This window comes from Atractosteus spatula, chromosome 4 (assembly GCF_055471065.1).
Source record: "Atractosteus spatula isolate fAtrSpa1 chromosome 4, fAtrSpa1.hap1, whole genome shotgun sequence".
Taxonomy (NCBI): domain Eukaryota; kingdom Metazoa; phylum Chordata; class Actinopteri; order Semionotiformes; family Lepisosteidae; genus Atractosteus; species Atractosteus spatula.
Genome location: NC_142709.1, coordinates 14,137,629 through 14,157,622, shown reverse-complemented (window position 1 = coordinate 14,157,622; position 19,994 = coordinate 14,137,629). Strand labels below are relative to the sequence as shown.

At 40.9% G+C, this 19,994-nt stretch overlaps 1 protein-coding gene across 1 annotated transcript in view; it reads left to right on the top strand.

Moving 5' to 3' along the window:
* LOC148835878 (sex comb on midleg-like protein 2) overlaps window positions 1-19,945 on the top strand; it is a 60,396-nt gene extending 40,451 nt beyond the window's left edge. The window contains exons 8-15 of the mRNA XM_088913905.1: window positions 1,081-1,364; window positions 1,986-2,121; window positions 2,675-2,878; window positions 5,070-5,252; window positions 9,990-10,115; window positions 11,723-11,956; window positions 14,322-14,485; window positions 16,826-19,945. Coding sequence (XP_088770031.1) covers window positions 1,081-1,364; window positions 1,986-2,121; window positions 2,675-2,878; window positions 5,070-5,252; window positions 9,990-10,115; window positions 11,723-11,956; window positions 14,322-14,485; window positions 16,826-16,951 — 1,457 coding nt within the window. The 3' untranslated portion in view covers window positions 16,952-19,945. The remainder of the gene's footprint in view (window positions 1-1,080; window positions 1,365-1,985; window positions 2,122-2,674; window positions 2,879-5,069; window positions 5,253-9,989; window positions 10,116-11,722; window positions 11,957-14,321; window positions 14,486-16,825) is intronic.
* The last annotated feature ends 49 nt before the right edge of the window (window positions 19,946-19,994 follow it).

Here is a 19,994-nt window from a genome sequence, read left to right as displayed (position 1 = left end):
TGTTTAGTGCTACCACAGCCAGGCTGAGGACTCCCAAGGGAGCTGGGATTTAAAGCTCGTTACAACCCCTAATGAGCAGGGGGGAGGTGCACCTTGAAACAAAAGACTTATCAGTGAACCAGAGCTCTCCACAGTGGCAGACCAGGGGGAGTGCTGCATACCAGCAAAACTTTGAGGAAAGTTGTAAAAAGGGAAAGGGATCCTGTTGAATGCTCTTTTCCGTTTGGTTTCAGGTAACCATTTTTTTTTTCAACAGGGTTTTTCTTTTATCTGTTTAATTAGATTGATGCTTTTTGTGCAGTACCCCGGAAAGCTGACTGGAGTTAAAAACTAACAATAAAAAAATTGGTCTTTCAGGAAATAAAGTGCTGCACTTCAAGTACATGCTGGGTCTCGGGTTGAAACTCGGGTTATTAAATTGAAAGGCTGAGGTTTCAGAGACTACGACTCAAAGAATGAAGATTAAAGCTTCTTTCTGTCAATTTTTTTATCTTTGCATGCATAAAGTGTATGGGCTGGCTACTGACTTTTCCTTGGCTACATTTTCAATGCACTTTAGTGCAGCTATTGATTTTTGTGAATGCAGGCCTCACTTTAAAAAGCCAAGCGTGATCTACTTGTCAGTATCTGTTTAAGCAGTGCTTCAGCCCTGCTTCTGTTCTTCTCATTGTAATGAATGGCATGTCTTTTTGTGGTTTCAAATATATATTAATTAGTGAACAGATGAACAGCTGCTATTCCTGGTGCATTACCTACTACTCCTGCTTTTACTTTAAAACTTCAGAATTTATGACTAGATTGTGCTTGAGGGTATTGATATTTTTCTGCTCTTTAAAATCTTACAATGCTGTCTGGTTAATGTATGTTTAAAATGTCCTTCTGCATAGTCTAGGGAGCTTTATTTATGTATGTGTGTCAACTCAGGGGCAGAAAGCATATGTAAAAAATGAACGGGGGTGGGGGGAGGCTTCCCTGCTTATCATAACAGACACCCTGGCAGTTTTCTTTTTCTCGCATTTGGGTGTCGTTTTTCCGTTGGATGTGGTGCTCACATTTCATTTCATTTCGTCCTGTTTTTAGTCACGCTTCCAAAGAGCCTCCCAGCGTCCGTGTCCTCGCCTACCAAGCCCACGAGACGCTCCATGCAGTCACCCCACAAGCTCCCTCCGCTGCCCCCCCTGCCTGTCAGGAAGGGGGTTCGGGGGCGCAGGCCGAAGAGCGAGACCCTGGCCTTGATGAAAGCCGCAGCCGAGGCAGCGGCAGCACAGAACAGCGCTGTGACCCAGAGCACGGCGGCCAAGACTACCTCCAGTACACAGCACTCCCCCAAACCCAAAAAGAAAGGTCCGAAACCTGGGAGCAAGGTACTGTTAAAAAGCCGCCATTGTGATTAAAATGGGTCCATGGATTCATAAAGCTAAATCTGGATCAACACCTTGGGCAAGGGGTTGTTGTCGTCTCTGTTACACCACTTAGCAGTGAAATTAATTGTTGCTTTTTTTATCCATTGAGTTTTGTTTTTTTTGGTGCATTTGTGTTTTTTTTTAATTCTAGTCCTGCTGGTGTTTTGAATTGAAGAACTGTTAGAAATGTTTTAATTGGATAAGTATTTAGTACCTTATCATAAGAAGGAAAACAGTGTGGCTATCAGTTGTTTTAGACTGTCAGCGAAAACAAAATTGGTGTCCAGTGCAAACTGTGCTTCCTCGTGGAAAATGCAGATTAAACATAGGACGGAATAATGAGAGATGTTGCTCTTGGGAATAAGATGATTAACTTAAATATGCTTTGTTTATTCTTGCGGAACATATATTAAATTGACCTCTTCCTCTTGGTATCCCCAATTTAAACTCGCACATAAGAACTATTAAAATTTTTCGAATTTCTTGCAAATTCTACAGTTGTTTTCTGGGAACCTTAACACGGCTTAGGCTGTCAAATTAAATTTAAGCAATTAATGAGTCCAGACTGTCTCTGTCTTTCAGAGGAAGCCACGAGTGGCCCAGGGCCCTATCCCATCAGGCACTTCCACAGTTGCTCCTGAAACAAAGCTGAACAGCACTCAGGTACAGAAGGAAGGGCCTAACCACCTCAACTCAAACCCTGCGGTCATCTCTACAGGTAAAAAAAAACAAGAAAACATAAGACCAGCCCAAGTAATTGGTCAAAAGAAACGTCTTTGTTTCTGCTTTGCTTAATGGAGTTTATAACGAAAGTTTAGGAAAGAGGGAAAACAATTAAGTTAAATTGGGTATAGATATCAATAATTTGCAGTCACTCCTGACATCATTTCCTTTCCTAAAACACTATAAATGCTGTACATGATCCCCTTCTCTCTCTCTCACATACATCTTCTTGCATCCCACCTCCACCCCATCTCCACCTCTGCAGCTACCCCTTGGTCACTCCTCACTCTGTAAGAGGGTCCCAGCCTCCTCGTCCTTTGGCCAGGAGGTCAGCCCTCAGCCAAGCGGGTTAAGCCAAATTTTGACTAAACACTCTATAATCCTTTCAGTGCACTTAATGCTTGGGTGGTGTTATTCCTGGTGTAATAGCCGTGACCAGGTGCGGGTATTCATGTAAAGGCTTCGCTGTACCAGGCCCGAAGATTCTGGGCCGTGTTTGGCCCGAGACTGCCTGCCCCAGTCTGACTCATCTCCTTGCTGGTTTGCAGTGTGTGTGTACGTGAACAAGCATGGCAACTGTGGACCTCACTTGGACCGGAAGCAGGTGCAGCAGCTGCCAGATCACTTCGGTCCGGGCCCAGTCAACGTGGTGCTGCAGCAGGCTGTGCAGGCGTGTGTGGACTGCGCCTACCAGCCCAAGACTGTTTTCAACTTCCTCAAGGCAGGCCATCATGGAGGAGAGCTCATCTCAGGTACCCTTCCCGCTGCAGCCCAGCCCTCGCCACCGTTACGGAAACAGAAATTCTCAGTCCAGTGCACTAACCCGAAGGGAAAATACTTGATTGGAAAACACAGGTGTATATTAAAAACTTCCTGGGTCTGTAGGAGTTTGGGGTGTATTCCAAACGGTAAAAAAAAACAGAACTTTTGGGTTTGGGTTTTGGGTCGTGGGTTCGACCACTTTTTGGGCATTTACGTGGTTCTGGTAGGAACAGTAAAAACCAATTTCCAGTTTGAACTGGTAAAGGAGATCGTCTTTTCACCGTAAACCACACATTCTCCTCAGACACCAGGATCTTTATTGTAAGTCACAGCTAAACAAGTTTCTGGAGGTGTGTGCGTGAATAATAATGATATCAATAATAATATTATTATAATTATTGATATTGTTGTTATTGTTATTATTATTATTATTATTATTATTATTATTATTATTACTATATTATTGACTCACCACACATCAGCTGTCAGTTCAGGGGACAACAGAGTGATCAAGCCAATTCATAGATGTGGATTATTAGAAGGCCATGATTAGTAAGGGTCAGGAGGGGATTTGGCCAGGTTACCAGGGTAACACCCCTACTCTTTTCAAGAAACACACTGGGATTTGTAATAACCACGGGGAGTTAGGACCTCGATTTTACATCTTATCTGAAGGACGGCATCTCTTTTTTTACAGTACCGTGTCTCCATCACTATACTGGGGCATTAGGACCCACAAAGACCACAGGGTGAGCGCCCCCTACTGGTCTTTTATTGCAGTTATGCTAATAGAAAAATGGAAGAAAAATTTATGCTGTGTGGGTATGATCATGTAGAATTGTGGTCTTGAGAAATAATAAATCAAAGAGCCTGAAGCGTAATCTATGTAATAGATTATAATCAAGTCCAAGGCAAAAATAAAAAAATATCTACAATCAGGTATGTTAATATAGAAAATTTAGGTTTTATCAGGATGGAAAAAGACAGCAAAAAACGGAAGCTTCTTTAATCTCTCTTATTGTAATGAGAACTGACAGCTTCCACATAAGCTGGTTTTAAAGTGGTGGATTGAGTTTCTTCCCAGGGGTCGTCACACGAGTAAAGCCTGCCAGCTCAGCTCTGTTCTGCCATCTGCTGTATCCTGGCTTTCTGTTCTTTGCTTAACTGAGGTCTGTCCTATCCACAATAAGAGAACTTAGTAACATGTGACACTGTCCAGCTTTTTGAGAGAGACAAAATCGCTGTGTTTTAGGAATCTGATGTACTGTATATATTGGCCAAGAGTATAAATGTCATAGTAACAAATTTTACTCTTTTAAAAGTAAACATTTATAAGAAGTCCTTTGTCCCCTCTGCAATAAAACTACTCAATGAAGGTATGTAAATATATTCCCCCGCTACCTATTTATTTATCCATTCGTCTCACAACAGTATCACACACAGTTGTTGTGATTTCATATGATTTTATGTGACTTATGTTTTGCTTGTGTGTTTCGTACTTCTGTGGGAGAAGCCAAAGACAAATTTCCACAGCAGTGGACAATTAAGTATGTACTGCTATCTAATTATTTTAAGAAATTATTGTAGATTTGTAGTAATCAGAAATCCTTAATTTGACCATTAATGCCTGATACATTTACATTGCATGTATCTTTAGAATTACTGAAAAGGTGTAAATCGGTTGCTGCAGAAAAACATACTCATGATTTTTTTCCCAAGAATTTGACATGGGATGATTGCTGTTGAAACAGGTTTTGTGCACCTAGTTTTCCCTTCAGCTCTGCAAGTGTGAATTTTGGTTTTTTTTTCTCACTTCTTATTAACACCTTTCTATGGGACTGTCAGATTTTCAACAATGAGATTTACACCCTGGGATTTGTTTTATTTGTAATACTGACAAAAGTGCAAAAGCTTTTAAAAGAATCTTTCTATCTTCATTGTTCTTTTTTTTTCAGGACAATGTGTCAGTGTGCAGAATTGAAAAGGTGTGAAAATGCAGATTATGTGTTTTTAGAGGTGCAGAACAAAAAAAAAGCAAAAAAAAAAGAGAGTTAAAGACAAGAAATCAATATGGAGAAAAATGCAAAAAGTAGCAAAAGAAATGACTACCTTCACTAGTATTCGTCCTGCTGAAAGGTGTGCTTAGGACTGACCGCTCGTTTTTTGGCCTCTGTCTCTCAGCCTCGTTTGATGGAGGGAAACACCTGGTGCAGCTGCCCTCAGTGAACAGCGCTTCCTTCGTCCTGCGCTTCCTGGAGATGCTGTGTCACAACCTGCAGTGCGAGAACCTCTTCAGCAGCCAGCCCTTCAGCCCCTATGTGGCCGCCGTCCACGGGCACAGCACTTACGACAGGAACAAGTCAGGTAAGGCCCTGGGGGGAGACCTTGACCCGCCTCCTGCGCATTGTTCATTTAGTCGGTGGAAATTATGACAAAAATGTTCGTCAACGACCTGTTTTTTCATTCTAGTTAACAAAGACGAAATGCTCACGAAAATAATCCACAATGACGATGACGAAGACTTAAATTATTTTGCATTTTTGTTTGAGTGAGTTAAGACAAGACGACATAACCTGTTTGACTAAAACTCATACTGAAATTAATTTTGTCTCATGAATTTCACCGTTTGCGCTTTTTCTTTCTGTCTGTCAAACAGCAGGTTGTCCGTAATGGGTGTAAACTCTAGGGGTGTGGCTAATTAGACTGCGGTATGCCTCAGGGCTACTAATTTGTGAGAATCAAAAGTATTGGGGTGTGCCGCTTTCTCTCCTCTCCTCTTTTGTTTTTAACTGTCCCTCATTTCTAGCGGGTCTTTTTGACACCTCACCTCACCTTGACTGTCATTTTTATTGTTTCTTAATTGATTCGTACCCAGATAAACAATGGGATGTATATGCTGTGCTAATAAGATTAAATATTTAAACTAGTACGTTTTTTACAACAAAAGGTCACAGAGACTCAAGAAATGCTTGTGGTTCTCCATGCTTTCAGCTGGAAGAAAAAGATCTGGAGTGAGGCAGTACTTTATATAGGAAGTGAATCAGAAAAGAGTATTTCTACAAAACATGAGTTGCAGCATTCCAGATACTTATGCATTAAAACATCCGTTTTATGCACTGTAGCTAGTCAACAAATTAACCAGAAAATGAAGCAAGAATGTGTTTTACACTTTGCTTTTCAGGAAATCGCTGTTTTTTTTAGATTAATGTGTTCAAAACATGAAATTTGGTCAAACACGCTATATTCACTGCATTTCAGCTTCGTGATGGTCAGAAATGTGATTTTTATTATTTTAAGTGAGTCTGTAAAATACTTTTTGTGTACTGTTTTATTTCACAGCACTTAATAACCAATAGAAAATAATGTTCTTTAATTACATATAGTTTGTTCGTGTGGCTGTGAGTTAAGATAAGTGTAAAAATATTATTGTAGCGCAAACATCTTACAGCACGTGCAGGTATTTATTTCCTATTTATATATTTCTTCAAAAGAATGTAGAGTGAAAGTGTTGTGAAACCTGAAACCTGAAACATGATACTAGCACAACATTGCTATCACTTAGACTATGGTAGTCCTTTGGCTGAAATGGCATCAAAATGGCTAGTTATTAATATTATACCAGTGAGTGTATATGTTGCTTGTCCTGTTTTAATATTTTTAAGTAATTCATGCAGTAATTGCCCTATAGCTATTGCAAATACAGTATTGTCAGGATCCTCGAACCAAATTTATAATAATGTTGCTTTGAAACTTTATAAAAAGTCACTTTGAAAAAATAACATAAAAACAAGTACAGAATTATAATTAACAGATTTTCTTATTTGGAAAGATTCGTACAATGTCTCTGTGTAAGATTATTTATTATTAACCGTTTGTTGCACAATTATTTCTTGTATTTATATTAATAATTGCTTACACATAGAGCGCTTCTCTGGACACTCCATTCAAAGGGTTTTACAGGTAATGGGGACACCCCTCCACCACCACCAATGTACAGCCCCACCTGGATGATGCGACGGCAGCCATAGTGCGCCAGAACGCTCACCACACATCAGCTATCAGTGGGGAGGAGAACAGAGTAATGAAGCCAATTCAAAGATGGGGATTATTAGGAGGCCACGATTGGTAAGGGCCAATTCATTCTGCCAGGACGCTGGGGTTACACCCCTACTCTTTTTGAGAAACACCCTGGGATTTGTAATGACCACAGAGAGTCAGGTCCTTGGTTTTACTTCTCATCCGAAGGACGTCGCCTTTTTTATAGTATAGTGTCCCCATTACTATACTGGGGCATAAGGACCCACATAGGCCACAGGGTGAGCGCCTGCTGGCCCCACTAACACCTCTTCCAGCAGCAACCTTAGTTTTTCCCAGGAGGTCTCCCATCCAGGTACTGCCCAGGCTCACGCCTGCTGAGCTTCATTGGGTTGCCAGTTGTGAGCAGGGTGATATGGCTGCTGTTGTCACTTTGAAAAAATAGTTTTTGATATCTGACCTTTCTGGGGATCAATACACTTTAGATTGTGCAGCAAAGACTTGTGCTTTTTAACAGAATCTTATCAGATGTGTTAAATATTTTCTTAGAAATACATTTTATTATACTTTCATACATTTTATTTTGCAAATAAATTAAACTACCTGATTAAAATGTGACTAAAACTCATTCTATTTTAGTCAGCTAAAAGTAAAACTAATTAAAGTCAAAAGTTAGTCGAATGGACTAAATTAAAAGTGGGTGACTAGAAGGTGACTATTGTTAATAGACACTTTAGTCGACTTGACTAAGACTATGACTAAATCAAAAACCGGTGACTACATGAACACTCCTGCCTGTTCTCCAGACTGCACATCAGTCCTGGAGATCCATTGGTACCCAGATTTTTGCCTTTCTCACTGTCTCAAATACTTTGTGATGGAGGGGTGTTATAAATATATAAAGAGAATGATGAAATTATAATGACTTTGTAGTTGATTGCTCATATATTTTTTGAGGAAATGCCACGCTAGCAAGTGGAAGCCAATGAGTAAAGGCCTCAGGGAAAAGTTGAGTGCCTTTCCTGATACAAGAAATGTCTTTTTATGGAATGCAACCCTCAAAAACAAAAAAAGTGTCCAAAAAGTCAAGAAAATATCCATACATTTTTGTAATGAATTTAAAAAAAAAACGACAGGATTTTGTATCACTTTATGACCCTTTCTGTGTACTAGCTTAATGCAGTCATCAAAAGAGAAGTGTTTTATATTGAGAGCCAACATCCCCTCCCCCACAATCACAAAGGGCTTTTGTTAAATAACCAGCAAGCTAGATGCTGTCGAGTTGGCTTCAATCATCCAGTGAGAAACCCCACCAGTATAACCAGCTGAGCGGGTCCCAAACCAACACCTGATGCCAGGTGGACAAATGACAGCCTTACTTGTTTGCAAAATGTTAATAACTAGAGCTGATAAACGGGACAAGTGACACTTCTATTGATAAAAGTAAGAAATTAAATAGAGGCAAGCTATAGTTATTTCACTGTGAACATTGGAATTATATAATATGTGATAGTGATATGTTTTAATACTGATTCTGTTCATTCTAATGCTTCTTTATAATATTCTAATAGTTCAGGTGGGTAGCTGCGTCAGCATGCGTAGTCTCCAAAGGAACATGTGAGCTCACACCTGAAGAAGGCTCCACGACCGAAACGTGTTTTCTTTCTTCTCTTTTCAGCATGGAATAAAGCTACTACTTGTATTATATTAATTATAATAATTGTAATACTGAATTTCCCAAACTCACACAGGTCAGTGTGATGTAGTCTTTGCCTTTGTGGCATGAGTGTGGTTAATTTGACAATTTGATACAGCTTTGATCTGTAAAGCAGTTTTAAAGTTGGATTTGCATACCAGCAGTACATTGTAAAATTACCACCTGTAATACAACATTGAGCTGACTAACTCAGCTCCTTTACTGTACTCAGTTGAAGGCTGTAGCCAGTAAAAAGGCTCAGCTGTATAAAGCAGATATTGCTAGTTAGCTTTACAGTGAAGAGCGACAGCAGTTACCATGCTGGTGCCTACAGGTTTGCAGTGATGTTTGCTGCTCCCAAGACAGATCCAATTGGCCATTTTGGTGCAGTGGAAGTTGATGGATCATGTCAATGACATTGGATTGTGTCCCATTATACTAATAATATGAATTATAGTTAGTGGTACTGTGGTTGTGGCTGGCGTGTTCAACACCATGTAAAGTTACATACAGTTGGCTTGTGGTGAACATGGAAAGTGCCACTAAGAGAGACAGGCCACATCATGGAAGGCAAAGGATAATTTCGGCAGCACTGGATCTTAATCTTCTGATCCATCTCCATTATCATTTCAGACTACAGCAACTACAGCATGAGAAGTACTAAGAAGAAATAAGCCAGGCATAAATATGATATGCATGCTCAAAGTCCTTTCTTGGTGATGTAAACATCTCAGAGATGAAGTCACCAGGTTCTGTGGGCCAGAGGACATCTGAGATGGCAGCAGAGAGAGTGGTGGAGCCATTTTTTGAGTGAATGAGTGTTTTGCTCTGAACATACCTGATAGAAGACTACATATGTGGTCTGATTGTAGCTTTGTTCACACATCTATAAATGGATCAGTCCTGAACATATACTTGGAAGAATCTGCTTTAGCACAAGACTGACATTTCAGTATAGCGCTCAGCAATGTATTTGTCATCAATCTGCAATCTGCATGACGGTTTTCTAGCAGGGAGTGCAAGTCCACACAATACTAGGATTACAGTGGAACAGCTTCAAAGAAGCAATGTCAAGGTCTGCATATGGACAGTTTTCTAATCTTGTCTGAGTCCATTTGATCAGCTATGAGTCCAACTCAACAATGCCTGTAACACAGCTTCACCAGGTTGATGACATTGCATCATGATTCTTCTCTCACTGTTTTTTTTGTCCACATGTTCTTTGATTTTATTATTCACCCAAGTGCTGGATTCATTTTTTTTTAAACTGATGATTCAGGAATTTTTAAAACACTGCGAAGGTTGCTTTTTCTTCAGGTGTAATCTGTCAAAGCAGTGAGGGTAAACCTCTATGTTTCTTGTCTTGACAGTGAAAGAAGAGACGTCAGAAGCCTTATCAATAAATCGGGGGACCAAGCGCTTTTCAAAGGACTCTCCACCCTACACTGCTCCCCTGTCACCTAAGCTCCTCAGGACAGAGGCTCATCCTTCAGAAGGTACTCAGGGTGATTTTGTCAGGCCATGTCATGCACAAGACAATTTGTGCCTTGCTCAGGGGGGGAAAACTAGTTAATGCCGATTTTCACCATTATACAGAATTCCAGTACCTGCTGCAATGAACAATACATTTTAGCTTTTTACTCTCTTAAGTTTTAAGCAAAGTTTGCTGAAGTCTTCATACTTGGTTTATCATAGTGTTAACTATGCATAATTATACATAACATATTTATGTTTAATTTGCATAAGTGTTTATTCAGTTTTAGCACTTTTTTGCACACAAAAATTCAGTACAGTCAGTTCACCCAGCTCTCTTATATCTGCTTCCACATCTTCCAGCCATTTCAATCTCGGCCGTCCTCTCCTTCTCCTTCCTCCTGGGTGTCCCTCTATAGCTGTTTGGTGGCCTCTACACCACCCCGTCCTTTGGACATGCCTAAGCCATCGTAGTCGTCCTACCTTAATCGTCGCAGCCAGATCTTGGTCCTGGTAGTCTCCTCAGTTCATTGTTTGTTCCTATTCTCCATGTACTTCTCAACTTCACAGGCCCATATATCTTTCTAAGATCTCTCCTCTCCCAGGTGTTCAGACGGCGTTTGTCAGCTTTAGTTAGGGTTCACGTTTCTGCACCATATGTAACCACAGGTCTAATAACAGTTTGGTACACAACCTGCAATTAACAACAGATTTAACTTTCTTCCACAAAGACACAGGAGGAGTGTAATCAACATTTTTGATCTCTCAGACCTGCTTTTGGTTCTTTGTAATGGTTGTCATTTGTCTCCTGGATGGCTTTTGTCTGAATGTTACATTATTTTTTACTTATTTAGGGACTTGTGGCTTGATGGTTTATGTTTTAAATAATGAAAAGCTGCTAATATTACAATGGATCAAATTAAACGGAAGCAGAGCAAACCTTTGTGAACTTTCACCACAGTCCAGGTTAAACTATGAAAGTCAAAAGACATACGCTTTTTACAGCACAAGTATCAGAGACACAACGTGACAGACCCCAACCTAAAATAAGTGGCTCACAGGGTTAAAACTTGTGAGGACACAATGCAGTGCAGTGAAAGTGAAGCCTTTATTGTGGCAAAACCCTCCCTGATACAAGGTTTACTCTTCAAAACTAAACCCAGACACCAAAAACCACTGTGAAGCCCTTTATACATCAAACAGACTTAATTATACCCTTACTTGAGTGAGTACAATGAGTGTGCAATTCCTCACCTTTTAACTAATAATTATCATTCACCTCAAACATTGGAGACTTTTGGCAACCTCTAGTGACAGTTCTGCTGAAATTAGGTCTTTTCCTGACCTGGCCAACCGCACATGACTTCACTAATGAAGGCAGTGAGGAAGGAGCCAACTGGAAATTAATGTTTCTTTATTTAGAAAGAAATTCAGTGTGTTGGCGAAACCAGCTCACGTTATATATAGCCTCTTGGGTCTCGATGGCAAGTGGAATCGCACATCATATGTGGAGAGGTTGCTTCTTCAAACCACTTGGCTCCGCCGAATGAATGTCCTAGGTGGTCCGACGTGCTGGAGGTCTGGTTAAGTCCTGCTGAGTTCTTTTGGGTCCCGTCTGGTCTCCCTCCAGCAGAGACACTGCCGCACGAGGAGAACGGGATGTTGAAGGAGCAGCGTTTCTCCGAGGAGTCCATGGACTCGGCCTCCAATTCCATGAACCCCAGGCCCCCGTCCCTGCGCAGCTCCTCGGAGTACCGCAGCCCAGCCGGCGCCCCCTACTACCCGGGCCACCCCCCGACTCTCCGCCGCCTCGCCTCCACCCTGCCTGAGCTCACCGGCACACGCCTGCACCGACGAGTCGAAGGTGGGCAGAGTAAGAACCTCCACTGGGGAGGGGGGGTCTGTTCACAGTTCAGGATCGGACAGTGGAATAGAAGAATTTGGTATATAATAGCTGTGGCGCTTTGCCACGAATGAGTTTGGACCTGAGAAAAATAACCAGTCCTTGAACAATAATTTACACTTACCTAAAATCGGAACATATTTGTTTTTGTTTCAAAGATTGGAACATCTTTGTTTAATCTAAGACTTGTAAAGCCAATTACAGCATGATGGAATTGGAAGGTGGTACTGTAAATATTTTATTTTACATATTTTATTTGATACTATTGTTTTGAAGAGGTGGGCGATTTTGGAATCCTTTAGTTGAAAATCCTATAACTTCACCATTGAAATACTTCACTTAAGCTTGCATTCTCTCTGTTCACTTTGCGGGTTTGCCCAACAACACATTTTACAGTACCTCTTTCCACAAACTATCTTAATTATACTTTATAGGGTTTAATTCTGTTTGCAGGGCTTCTGCTGCAACAATGCCATCTAGTGGGTAATTTATGACCTTCGTTTTATTAATCATTGAGCAACAGTCGTATTGGCATCTTAGTTTTTTTTAAAGAGAGATGCTTAAGGATCTCGACTTGAGCCAAGGAAGACAGATCAACATGCAACTGAAAATTTCTACACGTGATCGGAGTATAAAAGAAATGCAGTGTAGGACGGGGGTTCCCCATACTTGTGGACCCCCACACCTGTGGGCTTTTGTTCTAACCCAGCTCTCACGAACACAGTTGAACTCTTCACTGACTTAATAACAGGATTAATCTAAATTGTTGGACTGCTTTCAGCTCTTAAACATGTTGGGAGGTCCACTTTAAACTACCCCATTTCATAAGTAACAGAAAATCCCAGTCTTCTGTAAACGTCTGAGTTAAAAAAACTGGCAAATATTCCACTCAAGGGCAATAAGGCTTCCATTAGGTAAATAAACTATGTTGGAATGAAAAAGCAGGAAGTATGTAGGCCTCTTAGAAACTCTGGATTCTTAGAAACCAGACTTGAAAACCTTTACATCGGTCACATTAAAGTATCCTTTTGCCTCTACAGGTAAGCAGTGTACCTCAGTACACAATAACGAAAAAATTCAAAGCAGTAAATAAAGAATTGTTTGTGTTTGTACTGAGCCCGCTTCAACTTCATTCTGAAGAAACCTGCAATGCATCATATCAAAATGAAGAGTGCAAACATGCCTGGAAGAATTGTGGCAGTTCTGTGTGCTTCTAATGAGCTTGCTGTCATAGAGACACAGGCAGGCTGCTTGATGGGCAATGTTCAGGAGTGCTGTTTCCTGGATACAGCTCCAGTGCGTGTTGTCTGAAGTCTGTGTGCGTTAGGTCTCTCTCTAGTAACCATGGCATGTCTGCGAGTCAGGGGAGGCAGATGAGTCTTTGTACCAAGAAACTTTGCAAGGCGAAAAATGACAAAGCTGTCGAGATCCAAAAGGAAAATGTCTTCCTGTATGTCAAAGGTCAGTTTAGTTATGTGTAGGTAAAAACAGAGCCTCCCAGTAGTAAATACTTGGATCACAAATATTAGTTTTTGCTTCATAGCTCAAGCAAGAATTGCAGTGGCAGTAAAGTACCTCTTCTTTCTGACTCTGTTTGCACTCTGACTGTTTAGAATAATGTCTCTTCTGTGGATGAGGAGACCAGATGTTCTATTAACCACTTCATTCCTGAATTGTCTTCTGGACTTGTGCCTTCGACTCAAACAAATAAATGACAAATATATTTTTAGCTTTTTAAGTGGTACTGGAGAACACTTTAATGGATCTTGGGTTTACAGTTGGTGGGAGATGTTATTGATATCCCAGGATCTGATCAGTGATGTTGACTCCCTGTTTATAGCAGTTTGGTCTGAACTGGTTAAAATGTCAACCCATTTTTGAGGCTTAGCCACTGGAGGGTCTCCAACATTCCAGTTTCTTACACGAGCTGCTGCCTTCTTGCCTTATCGGGTTGGACTGCTCAGGAAATGGGATGAAAGAGGGGAGTATCCCATCTTCCTCTTCTAATTCCTAGATAAGACAATAGCATGTGGCTTCAAAATTTTTGGGGGGCTCTAGTGTGCTTAAGCGTAGCTCGTATTAAATCTTGTAGAAACACTGTGTATCTCACTCCTTTAACAAAAGTAGAAGTGTATGGAGATTGAAGCACTTCAGGAAATGTTTAACAAAAATGTAATTCATTTTTGTGTTCACGCATCGTGGCATGTCAGGTGATTGTGATGGCAATCACACAAGTTTTGTTGTCGTTCAGTATGCAGGATGGTGTGAAATGTTCCTTTTGTTGCTCCAGTCTCGGTCATCAGCTGCTGTTGTGTGTGTCCCGCAGCTGCCAGCTCAACAACAGGCCCTGACCCCCAGGCCACAGATGGAGAGCTCCCCCGAATCCCCAGCAAGAGCCCCTCTACCTGGACCATCGAGGAGGTGATGCAGTTCGTGAGGGACGCGGACCCTCGGGCACTAGCTCCACACGCAGAGCTCTTCAGGAAACACGTGAGTGACCCATCTGCCTCCGACTGCAGGGCTGCCCCTCGGTTGTCCCCAGAAGTTCTGTTGAGGCTACGTGAAGATCAGATATTTGAGATAAATCCGAAGATCTCAGGCAGAAGCTCAGATCAGTTACTTTAAAATGTGTTTTTCATAGTTTAGCAGCGAAATAACAAAGCAGTACACCAAAGAGGGCCAGTCGTGTGACCTTGCACTGTGAAATCATCAGCTTAATTGTTAAAGGCTCTTGTTTTAAAAGCGGCTTGAGCTCTGTGAGCCGCACACAAGGGTTTGAGCCTGAGTTGAGTCACTAGCCCACCGTGACTTGGGTTTTCCAAGCAGTAAGGCACAGTGGACACCGTAGGGCTAGGATTATCTCTAGATCAGCACAGAGTCTCTCATCTCCCACTAGAACAGTGATTACTGTACTGAGAGGTTGTAGGTGGGCAGTAACATCAGCAAGGGTTCAGACTTTCCTGTAAGTGCCTATGGAGCTCGTGACGTGTCCCACAATGAAAGGCTGGGCAGATAAGAGTCTGGCCTTCCTTGTTTTCCCCATGTGAGTGCAGTGATATGAGCCAAGGCATATAGGCATAATTGACGGTTCCAACAAGGGTGTGTGTGTAATTAAACAATCTTGGCAAATCAGATTAATTGCCAAGCTGCATCTCTGTGAATGAAGTAGAGTGCTTAGTGCACCACATTGTGCTGTACATAGGTGGCTTATCTTGGCTTGTCATTTATTATCTAGCTGGTTTGTACACATTCACTTTCGAAGCAAGAAATCTCTTGAGTTAGTTTCCTATCTCTTTGCTTATGGCAGGCTGAGAGAAATGTGTCCTCTGTGTTTCAGTAGTAACCGGTAAACCACTGTCTGTCTTTTTAGGACACAGTTGTGGTTCTGGGAATTATCATGACTTGTGCCTTAAAGAGAAAAGTATCTGATCTTTGTCAAAGAGGCTTTGCTTGTCTGGAACGTACAGCTCTTCCATTTCAATTTGAGAAGTCCTCCATTTAAAGGTATATGCCTAGAAACAAAAGAAGATTGTACTGCTTTCAGAAAGAGTATGCTGGTGAACTTTAGTGGAATGTAGTTGTACTGTAAATGTACTGACATCCTCCTTTTTTAAATGAGTGGTTTACTTTCCTCATGGTGACTTAAATGCAAATGTAAAAATGGTTACAGTCACTGGTGTTATTTAGCTATAAGTGATTAAGATTTTTGCAGTTATCAACATTGATTTATGGTTTACTTATCTCATTCAACTGTACTTATAGTACAAACATAGAATTATAGGTAAAGAACTGCTGTACATTAGGAGGAAGGGGAAAGGCAGTTTGGATTGAAAGTGTTTAGAAGAGGACAAGATGTAGGCACCTGCTGGTGCTAATCATCTCTTCAAATGAGAGGAGGCCATTCGGCCCATTGTGCTTATTTGGAAATTTGATACTTAAATGAATCTAAAATTTATTTCAGCTGTTTCATGAAAGGGCTCATGTTTTGGTCATTTAGCACCTGGGTGGGAAGCTTGTTCCGCATATGCACTGCTCTTTTAATAAACACGTTTTTCCTATTCTCTGTCCTAATGAATTCCCCCTGTGTATCCAATTGCGAACCTGTGTCTTTGTTTCACTGCTGAGTGTGAAACAGTTCCCTGGATTGAACCTGAACCCTACAGGCTTCTGTATACTTGTATCACATCTCTCAGTCTGCTCTGTTGTAGGCTAGAGAGATTTAGCTCTTTGATGTAGTTTTGCTAACATCTCCTGTTTATATGAATTAGTGCCAACCATGACTGTTCTCTTTGTGTTGCTCTAGCTAAATTTATTACTATAGGAGCACACTTGAATACAGAAGACAGAAGGCAGCTTTCATGTCACACTGTACCGATTTGCTCAGGTCATCACACAGTTGCTTTGAGATCCACTTTGAGAAAACGGCCCTTGGGGGTGTTATAGCTGCAGTCTGTGTTTACCCTGTGGCAAATTCCATAGGATCAGCGATTGTTATGCTGTATTTACCCGGAGTGCCTGTAACACTACTGAGTGCTGCCAAAGAATTTTATATTCTCTTATTTAATAGAAGAGAACAGAAAACAAGTCCGTTCTTGACTTTTTCATTCCGTTCTGAATCTTTCTCCTCACAAATTGAGTTTACTTAACTGAGAATTTTCATAGCCCTGTTGTTCATACTCGTTTGTTGCTTTGTTTTGTTTTTTTAATCGATCAGCTGTTCCTAGGGCGCAGAAAGTGGGGCAGCCCTCGTAGTGTCAGGGGCTGGGGCGATCGAATGTTGTGTATTTGTTTTTCCGCGCCAGCGCGATAACGGCGTTGCTGTGTTCGCAGGAGATCGACGGCAAGGCGCTGCTGCTGCTGCGGAGCGACATGGTCATGAAGTACATGGGGCTGAAGCTGGGCCCTGCTCTCAAGCTGTGCTACCACATCGAAAGGCTGAAGCAGGGCAAGCACTAGCGACCCCGCGCTCCTCCCCGCAGGCAGGACAGGCCAGGAGAGCCGGCTGGGGCCTCCGCCCGCTGGAGCTGTCCTGTGAACCAGACACAGCCCAGCTGAAGGGATAACACTCTGGCTCTGTGCTGGCAGGGGCAGTGTTTATCTACACACAACCAGCCAAGATACTAAACATGGTGCACTGCCCGCTGCCTCTTTACAAAGCATCTTTGTAGACTCTTTTATTTATGAACTGCAGAGACCACCATACCTCTCTTTTTTATCAGCAAGTAAAGATGAATAACTTTCACGAAGACAGTTCAACTCAGCTGAATTCCAAAGGATAATCGGTCTAGTGTTTACATTGCATATGTATATTCTTTGTGTGATTTAAAAACAAAAGCATTTGCTAAAGGTACAGTATGCGTACAGTATGCACTGTAGCCCTGAGGTTAGAGATTGTTCAGCCAATGTCCTAATTCTAATGAGGCGCAGAGGCTAAATTTAATCAGTATTCCTTTCCTTTTTTTTTTCTTTTGTAGCTCTTGCTCATTTACAGTGAAATATTGTTTGTGAGGCATTTAATTTGAAAAGCAAGACAAACATATAAAATGTTTTTTTCATCCTGTCTGCTGGACAGCATATAAGCACCAGCCACTCTTTGAAATGGATGTACTCTGATGTTTTAAGCTAAGTGGAAAGTGTCAGTGTGATCGTGAAACATCACTCGGGTACATTCGTATGGGGGGATTTTGGCTGATCTTTACCTTTTCCATTCCCGGCTTTTCATAATAGGGCTAAACTCCTGGTGAGCTGATTGTACTACATTTTTATCATAAATAGACATTGTTTGACATTAACAGGTGCTTTCCTGTTGTATTTAATGTAGACTATGACTGGAATTAACTATTATTTTTTGGGGCGGGGGGGGGGGGTGGATAGATCACATAATGTATAAAACTGCTTTGTATGTGTGAGTTTTTTTTCCTACCATTTTTATGTATAAAAATACAGTAATTGTTTTCTGACATTATCCAGGATCTGAAAAAAAACACATCATGAATAATTTATGAATTGAAGGGTAGGAGGAATATGTTTTTTGTCCACTCTTTCGAAAGCGCTCTTGAACAAACTGAATGTTATAAAACTTAGTTTTATATAATTCAGTAGGGTTGGGGCTGATTGTAGACATAACGCTAACATGGCCTTCATGAAGCAGGGCTGCTGCTAAAATAAGCAAAAAAAGCATCAGTTGATGCTCATGGAGTGAATAATTTTAAAACGATTAAATCAGTCTGAAGATTATCTTCACTCTTGGTGAGATCATTCACGCAGAAGTGCCGCTGGTTAGAACCAGATTCTTTTGGCATTGTTGTTGTTCCCCTTCTGAACCGGTCCGTTTTTGTAGTTTGTAGTGCCAGTGGAAAGGGCAGAAATACTGAAAAAACTTCTAGCAATCTAAGGGGTGGATTAGGAAAAGATTGTACTGAAACGAATTGATTTCCAGAAAAAAAGGCTGTATCATAATAACGTACATTTTACACACTGATTACATTTTTCCTACCTTTTTCTAAATATATGGTTAGCCCTTACTGTAATGTTTAGGTAATGACCCTATTGAAGATGCAGTTTGTTTTTTTATTATGTTTTTTGTATTTTTTATCTTTATATGCTCAGGCTGTCCACTCTCCTTCGACAGATAATTAATATGTGCCTATTTAAACCACCCTAACATTACCCACATTAACATTATAGAGTCCAGCCACTGTTAGAGATGGATCAGTGTCCACTGTTTCTTCCTTTGGTTGTCATAACCACTGTGGACATTGACATTGTGGGTTGGATTTGGCAAGCTATGAGAAAACCTGCATGATATGCAGCCCTTTACAAGCCCACTGTGAAAAGACTAGTCGGATGAGTCACAAGGGCGCTGTACTAGGGACATGTAGAGAAGGAGTTTGTGCGTACTCGCAGATCCCTGGCTATGCTCCCTAGGTTGAACTAGGTTCCTATGTCTGGAATCTTTGTCAACCCTTACTGATTTCTGGCAGCTCGAGTTTATTTCACTTAGGCCCTTGAGTCAGAAGGAGGGCAGTGAGTGTAATGCAGTGGCTGGGGAGGGGGTTGAGTGTGACCTGACTCAGATGAGGACTTACAGGCAGTGATCCTGGAAGCTTGTGGACAGGAAGTGACCTGGAACTGATCTGCTCCAGCAGGTGGTGATTCACTATGAAAGAAGAGCTTAGAGTACTGTATATCATCTATGAGCAAGCAGCAAATTTGTGGGGAGTGGACAGCCTGAATCACGAGCACAACCGTGAAACCTTACATGTTCTCATAAACTTCTGTTCTCCTGTTTGTATAATGGTGCTACTATGTTTTTCCAAACATGTTTCAGCCCCTGCCTGTGTAGGCTGTGGGATTCTGAGAGCTGTGAGTACATTTGTTTTGGGAGAAAGAAATATTTGATGTCACATCTTGTGACTGTATCACTCTCAGCTCGAGATTATTCTTTTTTAATTACTATTATTTTTATTATCATGTCTTGGCATTTTTATGGGTTTAACCATGAATTTCAGGGACAAGAATGTAAATTTTTGTAGAAAATAAATATTTTAAACTAATCCTATATATATATAAATGAATTTTAGGAAATTTGAGCATTTCATTAGAAAAAGCTGTAGAAAATTTTTCTTACTGCCTTTTATACTTCATTGCTTTTAGTTAAAAACAAGATACTGCTTACAAGTACTTGACTGAAATTGCCTTGCTTTATTTTCATATTCCTCAGGTTTAACTAGATGGTGTTAGCCCATATTTCCTTCTGTATAAAGAGCATTTTTTCTTGTAATCATACCTTCTACATGTGACTGTATTCTTTTTGCCTTTTGACCAAGTTATGTGCCATAAAATGTGTGTATATATATATACACATCTATTGACACAGTATGTATATCCTGCTTCATGACCATTATTCTTAATTAATAAAGCAAGTGCTTGAACAATGCTTGTATAATAGATCATGCAGGGTTACATTCTTGTCTGCAAGAGTTTTGTCTCAATTTCC